Genomic DNA, 17,215 nt, shown 5'->3' with positions numbered 1-17,215 from the left:
CTTGACTAAAACATCGTCTGCATGCAAATACCTACAAGAAATCAACTCAGGAGGCCCTGAAAACAGTTTAGGAGATAGCCATGCCCCAGAAAGATTTAAATCTACTCCAAAGCTCTCCACTCCAGTAAACTTTTCCAAGATGAAGTACTGCTCAGAGCAGACACTGAGGAGGAAGGTGTTTTTAAGTAGACCCAATTTGATGGCAAATTATTGCTCCAGCCCAGAGACTCAGACCTGCAGGGACACAGGCTTTGCCCTCCTGATGAACAAACACATCCTCTAGAAAACCTTACAGGAGAGAATGGTTCTGTTAAAGAATTCTTTAGAACTCCCTTTATGTTTAACGTGCTCCTGTTGCCACAGGGTTGCATTGATGTGTTGCTTATTCCCCTACCCCCCTACCAGAAGCATCCCCAAAGGATTTTCACTATTTCTTTGCTTCCCAGAAGGGTTTCATTCCCCCAGATCCCTGTTTTTAGGACTCAGAGGTCTGGATTATCTAAACTAAACATCACACCCCTTGGAAATGTCCCATTTCTGTGATTTTTGGACATCACAACAACACAAACCAGTCCTCTGCCATTTCCAGGGCTATCCTGAGTCACTTGGATATAAAGTTCTGCTCCATGGATTTATCTAAACAGTGTCCTCCATCAGAGTGTGAGGACATCCCAGTCCTGGTCCAGGCACAAAACACAACTCCATGGCTTTGAGGCTCAGCAGGCACTCAAGGCTCAAATCATAGATTATATGCAGGGAGCTGGATATTCTTCTAAGGATGGAAATGGTGTGGGGAAGGTTTTAAGTTATGCCACAGGGCAATCGTGGTAAATGAAACCCCAGAACTAATTTTCACAGTGGCTGGCTGGGAAAATAAAACATCATATTGAAGGGATAAAGCAGGAAGCATCCTCCTGCCTGCTCCCTGCCAGGCAAACACCCACCCACACACAGGCTCAGGGATCAGACGTGGCTGTTTTCAAAGCCTTTCCTCACTGCATTGAACAATTCCCCTCCTCGGCTTCCTCCAGTTCACCCACTGCAATAAAACCACCTAATAAAGAGTCACTGGGTGCAGCAGTGACAGCTCCCAAAGACCTCCCCCCTCAGTCAAAAAAAAAAAAAAAATAAAATTAATTTTAAAAAATCAAAAAGAAAAAGGCTGTTTGGATTTAGCAGGAGCACCACGTTCTCCAGGTTGACTCATCACAATTTAGCCCACCCAAACAATTAATATCCGAGGCTGCCTCCCAGAGGTGAGCTGCAAGAGGAAGCCACCCTGCACATCCAGAGCCATGCAGGACATCCACTCCTCATCCACTGGGATTTCTTGGCCAGCATTTCACAGGTGAGCAGGACAATTGCAGCAGCAAGGCACCAACAACACGTTGGGATTTGGCTGTTGGACTATTTTGGCTATTCTCTCCCTTTTTGAATTTGTTGTGTGGGTTTTTTTTTTTGGTTTTTTTTTTTTTGGGTTTTTTTAATGGGTTTTGAGAGGTTTGGTTTCGTTGGGGAAGGTTTTGTTTCGTTGGATCCTCTTAAAAGTGATGTAAGTCTTGCAAGGATTTCTTGCTTAAGCGCTACATGGAGAGGAGAGACAGCAAACACCTCCAGAGACACCACAAGCTGGCAAAGGCCCAAGATCAGGCCAGCTGAGGCGCTTCAGTAGACTTTTCCTGAAACATTTAAATAATTTAGAAAGCATTAACTCTTACTGACAGCTTCTAAGGCAGCTCTTTCCCTTGCAGAGCCCTATCAGAAGCCTCATCACTCTTAATCCAAAAGAAAAAGAGATACTGCAACAGCCCCAAACCTTGGTTAGGGTTGAAAATGGATTTTAAAAGATGCCTAAGATATTTTTTCTCTGTTGAAATGCCTTCTTTTTACAGGCAGGTCTTCCAGAGGCCACCACCTGCCACTTATCTGCAGTGGCACTGTGTAAACCATGTGTAAACCATGCAGAAATTGTTAAGAGACAGCCTAACATTATTTCACTGACTTGGGGCTATTCAGAGGCTGGGAGCTGCTCCCTGTAGGGGTTTAAATGTGTAAATACTGTAAAAATCAAGCAGCAGGGAGGAGTAAACTGGTGGGCATGAGCCTTTCTTGGGGGTTAAGTGGAAGAGATGCTGCAGCACCACCAGTCTCACCCTGGAGCATCCCTCCCTCCTCCAGGGTACCAGGGTCATGTTTTGGAACAAAGTGAATTTCTAGAAAGTTTTTCCCCTCTGCTATCTTATCGCCACCAGAAATGAAAACAGCTGCTGAAAGGCAGCAGTGGTTGAGCCAAGGTTTTACAGCAAAGTTGTTCCTGCTCCCTTTCCCACCACCACCCCCAAAAAAGCACTGGCTGGAACAGATCTAAGCCACAGAAAACCAGAAGTTAGGCCAAACCCAAGGTCTGTACTGGAAACAGAGCACTGAACCCAGCCACCTGATCACCAAACACATTTTCAGTTGTGCTCCTCATCAAGACTCAGAAAGAAAACCCTCCCTCTGCCACGAAAAGCAGGAACAGCCCAATGGACCCCCAAATGGCCACAGAGCTGCACTCTGCAGCCTCATCCATCCCCCAGAAACAGGGTCTGCAATTCCCACCAGCTTCAGCAGGGTAACACAAATCCCCCCATGCAGTTGCCCATGTTTAGGAGCCATAAAACAACATCAGTGACAACAACAACAACACAGGTGGGGGGAGAGGCAGCAGCACCAGATCCCATTTTCCAGTCCATCATCGATCCAAAATTAAAATGCCCCAGTCCAGTGATGAAATAACTGCAGACTGACAAGCTGTGAGATAATGTTGTTCATTAGGATGTTGTTTATGGTTCATTTTCAAGGCTTCCACGGCTACAGCACCAGGGATGATGTTTGGGAGCATTTTAGACACACTACATACATGATTTTGCCTCCACTCAGCACTGCACTTCCCCCAAGTGAAACAGCTCTATGTAAAGCTCACTGACAGGTTGGGAGGATGTTTTGCCATTAATTAAGAGAAAAACCAGAATAGAGAAGCTCTTCAGTACTCATCTCCCCATGCATACCTTGAAACTAAATTCAAACCCCGACAGCCAGCGCTCTGGTTAATTTAAATGGAATTCAAAAGGCATTCTCCATCCTTAAACACAGAGACACCCAGCACAGGCAATAGATATCATCACTAAGCAGAGCAAAGCCCATAGAAAATACATCAAGCACTGCCTTACTTTAGTGAATTAAATAATTCAAGAGCTGGCAGAGCTGCTTTTTCAGATTTCCTGACCAAATGCATCACCCAGCAACAGCAGCACTTCAGTTTGGGGTGGGGGGGGATTTTAAGACCACAACTTACCTGCACTACTTCTTCAAGAGAGAGATGCCTCTGCTCCCCTCAGGGCTGCTCCCCCTGAGCCACCAGCACTTGTCCCCAAAGGCCACTCGCTCAGGTGGCCGAGGCAGAGCTGGCTCCTGCTTTTTCAGTGGCTCCAATATGAATCCATCCAGAGCATCTTTGTCCCTCACTTCCAATTGGCGAGCGGCGGATGGGTGGAGTGAGAGCGCGACCCATTAGCTCCCAGATGGACACCTCCAGCCCAGCTCTGCCAACCCCACACCTGGGCAGCACCTCTGCACATGCCACCACTGCCCCAGCCAAGGATTTGGGCTGTCTCCTCCTGCAGCCACCCGGATCCCACCACTTCTCAGAGCTGTTTGCCTCCAAGAGCAAAAATAGAGTTGTTAAAGCGACCCAGCGCTCCGGAGCTGGAGAGTTGTGCTGGATGCAGGATGGAGAAAAGCTCCTGTGCCTCCTTAAAAATAAAAAAAAAAAGCTCCGTGCCAACCAGGCTTAGCTGAAGTGAAAAGATGCTGTACCTTACAGAGAGAAGTACAGGGAAAGCCAGAGGATGAAAAAAAAAAAAAAAAAAGGAGGAGAGGGGAAAAAAAAACCTGCTGCTGAGAGGGAGATAGAGCAAATTCCTTAAAGATACAGCTGCCGTGCCTGCCGAGCTCTGGTGTTTCATCCAGCTCAGCTGCACGGCAGCAGCAGTGCAAGGGTTAATGCATGCATGCAGTGGAATGAGAAACAGGGCAGCAAGTCTGTGCTCCAGCAGCAAGTTGCAGAATTTAGAGCTGAAAGAGCTCACCTCATCCGAGGGGACTTAAATCCCAGCCTCTGTGCCCAGGTGGACCATGAGGTGCCCAAAAAGCTTTTTAGGAGGATGCCACATCCTCTCCTCCTGCTCCAACCTATTCTACACTGCTTCACTTTCCTTACAATTCCACATTTTCAGCACAATAAGCCAAGTCTCCCCCCGGAGACTTAAACCCCAGAGGAATGGTCTAAGCTGGCCAAACAAACAAACAACTAAAAACAACAACAACAAACCTCCCCAAAGCAACATCAACTCAGCCTTAGAAAAGGCAGAACCCTAAAAGAATAAGACAGAAATAAACAGCAAATTATCCAAATGCTGGCAAGGCTGGGTCACTCCCCTACTACAGTAACTCTGACAATTGCTGTGACTTCAGGAAAAAAATAATTCCCGGTGATGATATTTACCAGGAGGCAGAAAACACTTCCTAGAGCAGGGCAAGGGGAGGCAGCACCTGGCTGGGGAAGGGGCATCCACAAGCCCCCATCCCCAGGCCCTGCCACCAGCTCGTTTCTGCTGCACAGAACCACAAGCAAAGCGTGTTTTTAAACACCTCCCACGCGTTTTCTCTGCCGAGACTGCTCAGCCAGTCTCCTCCATTTCTTTTTTTTTTCTTGCCATGCCACCTGACGAGCTTTTCCAGGTAAAGCACATCGCAGACTGGCAATAAGATGCTAAGGAGGTAGAGCGTGGTTCAGAAGGTGTTTGAGGGTGGAAGAGACCCCTGGAAGTCTCCAGTCCCTCTCCTTGCTCTACCTTTAAAGATAAATCAGTGAGCCAGACATCTTCCCCAGCAAAAGTTTTATAAGAAGCTGAGACTCCCATCCTTAGGATCAGCACTTACAGGGCTCAGCTCCTAAACCAGCAGGATTCACCAAGTTCCCCATATTACATTAAATCAAGATTTGAACCAAGCTGGAATTTTTAAGGCAATTCCACATAGTGAGACAAACCTGCACAGAAAATCTTCAGACCTTCCTCTATCCCCACACCTGATACCTTCACTAACAGTTTAGAGGATACCTGACAGCATCACAGCCCTCAAGGTGAACCGAGCCCGCTGAGCCTCCAGCGGGTATTTCAGGTTTCATGTGGTGCCAGATCCATTTCAGCGAGTGAACAAGCTCAGGAAACAAAAGACTGGCTCAGATCAGTTTCTATTTTTAATTTTTTCCACGCTGAGGTTGTTTATCAGCTCTCCCCGGGTGTAGCAGGGACCACAGCTGCCCCTTGGTGGAGACGCCAAGCTGTGGAACCAGGAGAGCATCACCACCAACCACACCAACCCATCCTCCAAGTCCCACCTGCGCTGTTGCCACCTCCGAAACCTCCTCAAACCCCACCGGGCCGCTCTGCCGCCCTGTCCCAACCCTTCCAAGCCCTGCTCACGCACCGTCCACCGGCCTGCTCCACCTCTGGGACACCAAACGCTGCGGCCACGGGGCCAAATCCTGGGAAGAGCCGGCGCTGGCCCCGAACTGGCCGTAGGGCGAGCGCAGGAAGGTGAGCCGGGGGTAGCAGAAGGACGCCGGCTCCATCAGGACAGAGAAGAGAGGAGAGCCAGGTACGAAGCAAACCGCGTCTCCCTTCGCCTCCTGCAGCGCGTACTGTTGGGACATGCAGTCTCACAGCCTTCTCCCAGAGAAGTTCCTTTTTCCCCCCAAAGGATTTAGTGCAGCAAAAAAAAAAAAAAAAAAAAGAAAAATAAAGAGTAATAAAAGAAACCCCAAAGGCGCCGGAGCAGCCCCGCTGCTGCTGTCAGAGCCCAGCAGAGCACACTGGCAAGGCAGCGTCTCCAGCCTGTATTTAAACGCCCCTCTCAGAAAGCAGAGATGCAGCACAGGAAGAGACAAATTCCAGCTCTGCGTCGGGCTGATAAGCCAGGTTTATAATATTCAAGAAGTATTGGCATTACTACAGTTCCTCCCCCCCTTCCCCACCTCCTCCCACAACGAATATCTTGTGCAGGAGCTTGTTGTGCACAATAAGCAAAAAAAAAAAAAAAAAAAAAGCCCAATCCCTAAAAAAAAAAAAAAAAAAAAAAAATAGAAAAATCAGCCTGTTCCGGTGGGAACAGCCAACACGTTGAATAAAACAAACACACGCGTGTTAAACCCTGGGGACGCAATTAGGCTCGGAGCAGGGGGAAGAGGCGTTTAACTCCTGGAAAAGGAGATGGCAGCAGGCAAGAGGAAAAGGAGAATAAACCTGGTGCCTCACACCGTGTCCTGTGGGGTGGCTTGTCTCAGGAGGGCACTGCAGGGTGCCAGCACCTGCCCCAGCACCAGGAGGGGAGGAAGGTCACCTCACCCTCCTCCCAAGTTGCCCTGTCTTCCTAATTTCCACTCCTGAGCCCCTCTCAGCAGGTAACACCCAGCAACAACTCCACCTCCACTGTTCTCCCAGCTGAACACCTTGAGGCAAAGGTTGCCCAGTTCTCAGCACTGACCAGCTGAGATCTTCTCTCCACCAGCTTCAAATCTTGGTTTTCCCCACCACAGCCCCCATTCAGCACTGCTGGCATCCATCCCACCATGGCACAGCTGCCACAGCCCCACCAGCCTTTCTCCTGCCACTTCCATCAGCTCCTTCAAACCTGGGGAACCCCAAAGGACACGTGGGGAAGAAAAGTCCTCACCCAACACCGGCATAAAGTGTAACCCACTCCAATTCCTTGGTTTTTATGTTTTTCTCCCCATGTTCTCGCACTTTCTCAGCAAATCTCCGAGGATTGACACTACTCCTGCTCTGTTCCCTACCCAAATCTCATCAGATTCCCTACCCAAGCTCATCAGAGCTCACAGAACTTCCTTCAGCAGCAGAGTGCAGATCAGTCCTGCTGACTTTAATTGGGAGTCAGAGCCAGGGATGAATTTAGAAAGAGGGAGTAGGAGAAACCGTGGAGCTCTGAGTGACAGCAAAGCCCTTTGATGGCACAGCCAGCACTGACAGATGCAGGAGCCCACAGCTCTGTGCTCCGGGCCAGCGTGTCACCGTGCTCTGCAGAGAGCCTTTGTGGAGAGCTCAGCCCAGAGCAGAGTTAAGAAGTTGTATTTCCAGTAAAAAAGAAGAAAAAAAAAAAAATTCAAACGAGATTTTCAGCATCGCCAGGTCGCAGCACAAACTGCTGAAGGAGCTGCTCTGCAAACTGCACAATCACACAACACTGCTCAGACTCGAGGAAGGATGAACTTTGAGGAATTGCCTCAGCATTCCCAGTTTTTAACCACACTGCATCCTTCCCAGAAGACTCCTCACCCAGCTTGGATGGCAACAGCAAAAGTAGCTGGGATTTAACCTGTGCTGGATGTCCTGACGAGGATTTGTATATTTAGAGGGTAGATAACAGCTCTGCAATGATGATGATGATAATGATGATGGAGTTGTTAAAGTGTCCCGAGCTTTGTTTACTCGCAGGGCAATCCTACACAAGGAACCAGGACTTCTCCAGCAGTGGGTTCATGTTAGGAGGAGGTAACTCAAGTGCCACCCAGCCTACTGCAACAGAAAGGTTCTGGAGCCCTGTGGCTTCCCAGAGACACCTGAATCACAGCACAGGATTAGAATTACTAAAAAAAAAAAAAAACCAAAAACAAAAAGCAGTTTTCCCCAGTTAATGTGATTTAACACCTGTCCTTAAGCATAAGTACGCATGCAGAGCATCAGTGCAGTTCTGCCAGGACAGAATTGGAGGTTTTAGTCTTACACAGGCAAATAAACCAGCACCAGGCTAAGCTGGGTAACTCCAGACTAGAATCCAACTTTGCAACTAAAGCTCAACCTTAAGCCTAACTCTTACCTCAGCTGCCTCCTGCAAGAAAGATCAAACCAAACAAATTGAACAGCACCAGGCTAAGTCTGATAATTCTGGATTAAACTCCAACTCTGAAGCTAAAATCTGACCTTAACTCTTACCTCAGCTCCCTTCTGATGAAATATCCAACTTCTCACTGACACTTTCCTTTAGGCCAGCGCAGAAAGCTTCCCTTGCGGAGCCTTTCCCTTTGAAACCCAAGACAACTTTGTTTTCACACTGACTCAACACAAAAATAAAGCTTGTTTTAATAAATGTTTACAGCCTCAAATGATTTACTACAGCCTTACTAGAAGTCAAGCCACTCTGAGCTTACGCACAGATATCTTATGCCACCGGGTGGGTCAAGCGAGGGCTCCAGTTAAAACCCCAACCCTTCTTTTTATCTGCATTTATTTAAACAAGCTGAAGCATTCAAATTGCCAAGGAACAACAGGAGAGCCGGAGGGGAACTTCCTCTGCGGTCCATCATTCTTACAGAGCACCAACTGTACAAAAGCCACAGATATTTCAAAACTGGTGGGCTGTGGCTGAGATGGATTAGCCAACAAATCCCGATTACAGCCGGGAAGCGGCGACGCGCGGCTCGCAGGGGGGTACCAACGACTGAGGTTGCTCTGCAGACAGGACTCAAAGCATTGCCTCGCTGTTCCAGCCTCCCAAAAAAAAACCCAAAAAAGCAGCCACAAACCCAACAAGAGTAACCCAGGTGAGGCACAGCTGGATTTACTCCATCCTGGGTTAAGCGGTTTCACTTGAGGGGCAGGAATTTGGCAGAGGTGGACAAGGCTGTGCTCACACCTAGAGACAATCCAGGAGAAATCCTGCAAACACTGAAACAACTCGGGGGAAAGGGGAAAATTCCCTTGGATTCTCCACGTGCAAATCTGCACAGAGAAGCCTGTGGCTGCCCCTGGATCCCTGGAAGTGCCCAAGGCCACGTTGGACAGGGCTTGGAGCAACCTGGGATAGTGGAAGGTGTTCCTGCTCATGGCAGGGGTGGGATGAGATGGACTTTAAGGTCTTTCCAACCCAAACTTTTCCATGATTTTCTATTCCTGCAGGACAGCCCGCGGCACCGCCAGGTCTCAAGGATGACAACCCGGACGTGAAAAAGCGGCAGAGCCGAGCTCTAAGGCAGAACATCAGCTCCCAGATGAAAACTTTCCCATCAAACCCGAGCGGGAAAAGCTCCGGAGGCACCGGAGCACCGATCCACGGGAGAGGTCCGGGCACAGCACGGGTGACAAAGCTGCTGTGCCACCTACAGTCACTTCTGGTCCGGCACAGAAGTGGCTGTCCCTGTCCCTTCAGCCAGGGTCGCCCAGCGCTGCCGCGGCCATGCCGGTGAAGGAAGCGCTTCCTCTGCAAGGCAGCGGGCACAAAATAACTCCCCAAGTTCGCCCGAAAGCAGAAAGCGAATTCCCAAGTGCACTGAAACCCCTCCCCGCGTTTCAAATAAACTCGGTGCAGGGGGTATTTCTCCGCACGCAGAGCTGCCCCAACTCTTCACATTAAAGTTTCGCTTTTTCTACTTCTTTCCCCCCCTCCTCCCTACCCCGTCCTTTTTTATTGCGGTTTTTACACCAACACCAAGTCAGGCAACCTCATCCGCTCAGCAGAGCTGAGCACCACACCGTGCCCTCCGCCCCACGCTGGTGCAAACAAGCAGAAGTAAAAATGGGGCATGAAACACCCCCAAAACAGCCGAGACCCCAAATTTCCATCATTGCTTTTTCCCCTCGGTCCTCTTCTCCCACCGCATTCCCGGGGCTGGAACATCATCCCGCTCTGCCCAAGCAGCTCAACTTTAGGGGTGTCACCAACAGAGAGAAAAAAAAAAAAAGCAAATAACAAAACAAAACAAAACAAAAAGAAACCTAACAAAAGCTTCAAGAAGCGATGCAAAGGTGAGATTTCCCTCCCCCGATCCCAAGAGGGAAAACCAGGACAACATCCCCCTCCGAGCCCACCGCATCCCGCCGCGACCCCTGCGCTGCTGCCCGCAGGCAAAAGGCGGGGTGGCAAAGTGGGGGACACGGGGACACCCCGGTGCCCCTGAACCCCCCGAGCCCTCGTCCCTCACCGCAGGGCTGGAGGTGGAAGAGCCGCCGGGCTGCCATGGCCGCGCCGCTCATCCCGTCCGCACCATCGCCGCGCCTTCGCCTCCCCGCGCCCGCCGCCGACCGGGCTGGGGGGGCAGAGTTCTTTATTTATTTTCCCCCGCCGAAAATAAATAAATAATTAAAAAAAAAAAAAAAGAGAGAGAGAGAGCTTTCAACCCTCCCCCGCGCCAATGTATAAAAAATAATAATAATAATAATAATAAGCTGGAGAAAGTCCCGAGTGAGGAGCGCGGCTGGAAGGGGAAGGGACAGGCGGTGTCACACCCGGCCGGGTCCTAAAGCCCGCCCGGGGACAGCGACAGCGCCGAGGCTGCTCCAGCCCCCTCGGGGAGCCTGCAGGGCGGTGGGCATTTCTATAGAAGACATTGCCTTGGAAGGCACCTCAGGGATCATCCCGTGCCACCCCCTGCCGTGCCAGGGACACCTTCCACCATCCCAGGCTGCTCCAAGCCTCATCCAGCCTGGCCTTGGGCACTTCCAGGGATCCAGGGGCAGCCACAGCTGCCTCCCCACCTTCCTTCTACCATGGTTTCACCACCTTCCTTCTACCATGGTTACACCACCTTCCCTCTACCATGGTTACACCACCTTCCTTCTACCATGGTTACACCACCTTCCCTCTACCATGGTTTCATCACCTTCTTTCTGCCAGGAAGGGTCTCACCACCTTCTTTCTGCCAGGAAGGGTCTCACCACCTTCTTTCTGCCAGGGTCTCACCACCTTCTCTCTGCCAGGAAGGGTCTTCACCACCTTCTTTCTGCCAGGGTCTCCCCACCTTCCTTCTACCATGGTTTCACCACCTTCTTTCTGCCATGACCTCCCCACCTTCCTTCTACCATGGTTTCACCACCTTCTTTCTGCCATGACCTCCCCACCTTCCTTCTACCATGGTTTCACCACCTTCTTTCTGCCAGGGTCTCCCCACCTTCTTTCTGCCAGGACCTCCCCACCACCTTCTTTCTGCCAGGACCTCCCCACCTTCTTTCTGCCAGGAAGGGTCTCACCACCTTCTTTCTGCCAGGAAGGGTCTCACCACCTTCTTTCTGCCAGGGTCTCCCCACCTTCCTGCTACCATGGTTTCACCACCTTCTTTCTGCCAGGACCTCACCACCTTCTTTCTGCCAGGACCTCACCACCTTCTTTCTGTCAGGACCTCACCACCTTCTTTCTGCCACGGCCTCACCACCTTCCTTTTACCATGGTTTCACCACCTTCTTTCTGCCAGGACCTCACCACCTTCTCTCTGCCACGGCCTCACCACCTTCTCTCTGCCAGGACCTCACCACCTTCTTTCTGCCAGGACCTCACCACCTTCTTTCTGCCAGGACCTCACCACCTTCTTTCTGCCAGGACCTCACCACCTTCTTTCTGTCAGGACCTCACCACCTTCCTTCTGCCACGGCCTCACCACCTTCCTTTTACCATGGTTTCACCACCTTCTTTCTGCCAGGACCTCACCACCTTCTTTCTGCCACGGCCTCACCACCTTCTTTCTGACTGAAAAAATCCTTCCTAACACTAATTCATATCTATACAGACACATATCCTTCAGGTTAAAACCACCTCCCCGTGTTCCAGCACAACAGGCCCCGGATTGAGGCTCTTCCCTTCAATGCAAAATTAAATCTGTATTCACTTTTCCTGGGGTGCAGACTGCTGGAAGCATGAGCAGGGGAGATGATGTTCAAAACTTCGGGGGAAAAGCACAGCGCTGACAAATCTTGCTTCTCCCATCAGGTGTGCTCATGGGCACCGTGGGGTGCCATCATCCAGACTGGTTTTCTCTGCCACTTCAAAATTCCTGTGAAATAACCTGGCACAGGCACTTTTGAGTCAAAACCAACCAGCTGGGGGGTAAAAATAAATCCCTGGGGCACAGCACAGTGAGGGAGCTTGAGGTTCTTTACCAAACCAAGCAGCAACAAAAAAGTTTGAAAAGCAGGTGCAGAAAAAAGCAACCTGCAGCCTTTGCTGTAGGAAAAAACAGGCACATTTAACTTCTTATACCATAAAGATTGGACTAGGACTGTTTTGTTTCTTCATTTTCTGATTTTCTCTCCTCCAGAAGGGTCTCAGCTGATCCAGCTACAGCAATTTGGGAATCCTGGAATGGTTTGGGTTGGAAGGGTCCTTAAAGACAATCCAGTCCCACTCCACCTGACATGGGCAGGGACACCTTCCACTAGCCCAGGTTGCTCCAAGCCCCAGTGTCCAACCGGCCTTGGACACTTCCAGGGATCCAGGAGCAGCTGCAAAATTTGGGTATTTGGATATGAGGGGTGAAGAAGGTTTAAAGAAATCTTATTGACATCTTGGCTTTTGATTGCTACAGATCTTGGTGTAGAGGCAGCATATCCTGAGTGAAACTTCACCATCCTCTAAATCAACAAACTATATCCAGAGGAAAAAATCCCAAATCACCCAGGAAAGCATTTGACATCATTTGAACTGAGGTGGGAAACTCCCTGTCAAAAGTTGAAGGTTAAAGCTATTATTCCAACATTATTCTCATACTAATTCCAAAACACAGCACTTTTACAGCTCCCGAGGAAGGAAAAAAACCACCTCTATCCCAGCCAAAACAAGGACATCACCAAAAAGAGGAAAAAAAAGTGGGGGGATTTCTTTTTAATCCAATTATGTTGGCTTGGAAGATGCATTTATTGAAGAAGTGAATCCTTGTTTGAGCAGCTTAAACTGGACATGTTGAATACAACATTTAACTGTGTGCCCACATCGAGCTGCAGCAGGTGAGTGGGAGCCCAGTGTCCCCAGGGGTCACCTTGCCAGCTCCTCCTGGAAGAAGATAACCAGCAAGGACTATGGAACACATGACAGCATGCAGGGACAACTTCTCAGGGCCACGAATTCTCTTCCAGGAGTTTTGAGATCCATCCTACATCCTATGGGCTCTCAGCTCATGGTAGAAAACTTAGCCCTGTATTAACTCCCTTTTAATACCTCAAACCATATTTCCCCATAATGCTAAATTATCATTAAAGCAGTGCCTGCCCCATGCTAGAAATCTTAGCCCCCCCCATCAGTAACATATTCTGGAGGGTATCAGCTTATCTGACAGGATGCCAGGCACCAGAGGGGACATCAGATACTTCAGTGTCTGGCGCTCTCCGGTCTATCCCAGCGTCTCCAGACCTGATCTCTGCAGACATTCTCCACTGTCACAGCCAAGCACAGCCAGCCAGGGGCAGCTGGATCCAAGGAGCAGCAGCTACACCCTTCCCCGAGCCCATCAGCTGCTGAGGAGCCTCATCCCAACATTCCCCTCCAGCAGGTTCTTAACTTTATGTACAAAGCCAACCTCCCTCCCAGGCAGAAGTTCATTTTCCTCTCTTATTGACTGACTGGTTGGCATTAAGCAGCTCTTTGTAGCCAGGCTGGTTTGTGGCTGGAAACCAGCGGGAAGTGGATTTTTGCTTCACAACCAGATCATACAGGACCTGCTTGCCTGGTCCAGCAGGATCAGTCAAGTATCCCAGCAGAAGATACTTGGGTTCCCTCCAAGCCAGGGACAGATGCCAGGTGTATTTGCTTTTTTGCAGGATGCTTTTCCAAGACCCTGATTGATTTTTTTTTTTTTTTTTTTTTTTTTGCCTTTCTGGTGGCCTCGCATTGGAGGCTGCAAGAGCCTGGACACAGAAAGTAACACTAGGTGGACCCAAGCATTGCAGAGAAACCCTTATCCCATCCTCATGAAGCAGCACTGGGATTCCCAAAGCTGTGACAGAGCCAAGACTTGAAACAAAAGCAAAGAAGTTGCTTAGGGGATCCGAATTAAAAACTTAGGTACCACCACACCTGAAGTCTGGGTTGTTTCATTCTGTTTGCATCATGAACTCCTTAAATCCCACCCTACCTCCTGCTGTTTTGATTGCAGCCCAAGAGAAACCCCAGTTCTCTTCCAAGCTCCTGCTGCACATCCTGTTCGTGCCATCACCTGCAGGACACTGCAATAAAAAAAGCACAGCAGAGGGAGCAGCGACCTGCTGGGAACTCCCAGGTAACTCCTGCCTTGGAGTCCTTGTCATTTGGGATGGGGTTTAAGTATTCATCCCACCACTGTTCCCTTCAGCCCTCTCTGGCTTCAGCCCTGGAGCTGAATCCCACAAGAGCAGCTCTGGGGATCCCATTTCAGGACACACATTTCGGGCTGCTCTGAGGAGACCCAGGCTGGTTTCAGGCACCAGATTTGCTTTCAGGAATCACAGAAATGAAGTTTAGAGGCCGAGGGAGGCAGTGACCTGCATTTTGAGCAGGTTTTGAGACTTTGAGGTGAGTTTAGCAACTTCCATCTCCTATTTGGTGCCTTTTCAGCTCACAAAGGCACTAATAAATATCACACTGAACAGCAACAGCTCACCCAGGTGAAAGGGAGCACGTCAAGTCCTCCTTTAAGAGTCAAATATTTTAAGGTTGCTCCCACCTGAGAAACTCATCCAAATAAGAGAGAGAAGACCATGCAATTCCCAAAACAACTCCAGGAAAAAGCCCAACAGTCCCTTCAGCACAAGGGGGATTAGGAGAGTTAGGAGGAGAGTTTAGGAGGCAGCTGCACAAGAGCAGACCCAGAAATCTGAAGCTTCAAGGTAAAGGCAACATTCTGCCACTCCTTTCTCATGCTCCAAACTCGAAGGTGAAGAAAAAAAAAGAAAAGAAAACATCAGTTCTATTTGATGAAGATGTCCATAAACACTCATTCCTTTGTCTCCCTCCTGTACAATTCTTTTTCCCTAGCAAGGGAAGGAGCCCGGCGAGGGCCAGAGCTGGTGCTGGGAAGGTCAGGCTCCTTCAGCTGCAGATTGCACCCAGATGGTGATTTCCTCCTGGCAGTGGCAGCAGCTGGGGAAGGCAGCCAGGCTCCAGCAGGCTGTGCCAGAGCTGGAGGCAGAAACTCCCTGGCCAAAGCCATGCCAACATGCAGATCTTATTAGGCCGGACCCCGCAGCCAACTCGTGCTACCCCCGGCTAGAACGGGGGGATGAGAGCAGGACTGAGAGCTCAGCCATCACCTCTGTGCTCACTGCACAGCCTCTGCCCTGAGCACAGCCCCTTCTCCTGCCCCAAAACATTTCACTGTAAAGATCTCCCACCTCCAGGAGGTGTTTAAGGAGACCAAAAGAGAGCAGCTCCCACCTGACTGTCGCCTTCCCAGAAAGGAGCCCCAGGAGGGACCTGCAGCGTGGGGAGGATCATGGAATGGTTTGGGCTGGAAAGGACCTTAAAGCCCATCCAGTGCCACCTCCATCCATGGGCAGGGACACTTTTCACTAGCCCAGGTTGCTCCAAGCCCTGTCCAGCCTGGCCTTGGGCACTCCCAGGGATCCAGAGGCAGCCACAGCTTCCCTGGGAAATCCATTCTAGGGCCTCCCATCCTCACAGGGAACAATTCATTCCCAATGTCTCTTCCATCCATCCATCCCTGTCCTCTGGCAGTGGAAGCCATTCCCTGTGTCCTGTCACTGCATCCCTTGTCCCCAGTCCCTCTCCAGCTCTCCTGGAGCCCCTTTAGGCAGTGCAAGAGGCTCTGAGCTCTTCCTGGAGCCTTCTCTTCTCCAGGTGAGCATTCCCAGCTCTCCCAGCCTGGCTCCAGCCCTTGGAGCAGCTCCATGGCCTCCTCTGGACTCTCCAGCAGCTCCAGGTCCTTGTGATGCTGGGGGAGAGAGGAGCAGCAGCACATGGATGTGGTTGCTCTTACAGCCACGGTCTGTCCTCAGGCTCCTGAACACAGCCAGTCCATCCCAGGACACAATTTGAACCAGAAATGATTGTGGTCAATTTTGGTATAAAAGAAAAAGTTATTTCCTAAGGAGTGTGGGATTGAAATTCCACCTCCCAAGCAGCAGCTAGAGCTCTGCTCTGGCCCTTCAGTACCTGGGTGTGAGTTTTGCCTCCTGTGGCAATCAGAGATGTCTCCATGGAGCTTGTCAGAGCACATCCCCATTTCATGGCTGGTTAACAGCAGCACTCAGGTCTCTGTGTCACACAGGGGCTGTCACACACGTGCCTGGACCCTGCAGGTCCAGGCTGCCTCCCCTGCTGCCAGAGACCCAACACATCCTTACAGCAAACCCTGGTAGAATGTGGAATATCCTGAGCTGGAAAGGACCCACAGGATCATCCAGTCCAGCTCCTGGCCCTGCACAGACACCCCAACAATCCCACCCTGTGCATCCCTGGGAATGTTGTCCAAACTCTCCTGGAGCTCTGGCAGATTTGGGGCTGTGCCCATTCCCTGGGGAGCCTGGGCAGTGCCCAGCACCCTCTGGATAAGGAACATTTCCCCAATTTCCAACCTAAACCTGCCCTGCCCCAGCTCCAGCCATGCCCTGGGTGCTGTCCCTGTCCCAAAGCAGAGATCAGAGCTGCCCCTCCTCTCCAGCACAGGGGGATTGCTGAGGCTCAGCTGTGCCACTGAAGAAGAGGGGACATTCAGCAGAAGACAGTTTTCCACTGCTCTGCTTTCTTTGTGGATAAAAATCTTGGGAAAATCCTCCCCTTAAAATGATGTTACAGCTACACAAAGAGTCCTGCTGCCTAATTACTACATCTTGGGCAGAGATAAACACAATAGATTTGCACAGAGCCACAGCTGAATAGCTGACTTCAGCCTTAGTTTAGCCTCAGAGCATTAAGAGATTGTTGATTCCAGTAGAGAACACACTTGCCAACCTTTTTTTATTTGTGTGTGTGTGTGTGTGTGTGTGTAAGAGCATAATTTAAAGGAAAAAAACCTCAGTGACTCCAGGCACTGGCAACCTCAGCCCCTCTCGGGCAGTCAGCGGCGACTCGATGTGAATATTTTCACTGCCGCTGGAGGCAACGGGCTGGTGATAAGGAATTCAGCATGGTGGTTATTTATTTCCAGAACTCTAATGGATTTAGTAATAAATTCTGCTCCTTGCCCAAGACTCAGCTGAACATGTTCTGGAGCCCAAAGCACAGAGCAGCAGCTCCAGATGATGTCATGTAAGAGTGAATAAAGAATTACACAACGAAAGCAGCAGATAAAAAACAGGGACAATCAGCAGCTTCCCGAGATGTAATGAGGAATAACCTTAAATCCCAGCTATGCAGAGCCCCTTGACTAATTAGTCCAGTTAAATCACACCTATCCACA

The 17,215-nt window shown here is 50.1% G+C and overlaps 1 protein-coding gene across 2 annotated transcripts in view; it reads right to left on the bottom strand.

Moving 5' to 3' along the window:
• Positions 1-5,892, bottom strand: part of SLC4A11 (solute carrier family 4 member 11) — a 92,089-nt gene extending 86,197 nt beyond the window's left edge. For both annotated transcript variants that reach the window (XM_021526814.3, XM_077782687.1), the window contains exon 1: positions 5,533-5,892. In XM_021526814.3, coding sequence (XP_021382489.1) covers positions 5,533-5,758 — 226 coding nt within the window. In that variant the 5' untranslated portion in view covers positions 5,759-5,892. The remainder of the gene's footprint in view (positions 1-5,532) is intronic.
• Between the last annotated feature and the right edge of the window lie 11,323 nt (positions 5,893-17,215).

This window comes from Lonchura striata, chromosome 4 (genome assembly GCF_046129695.1).
Source record: "Lonchura striata isolate bLonStr1 chromosome 4, bLonStr1.mat, whole genome shotgun sequence".
Classification (NCBI taxonomy): Eukaryota; Metazoa; Chordata; class Aves; order Passeriformes; family Estrildidae; genus Lonchura; species Lonchura striata.
This window is presented reverse-complemented; position numbering and strand designations above follow the sequence as displayed.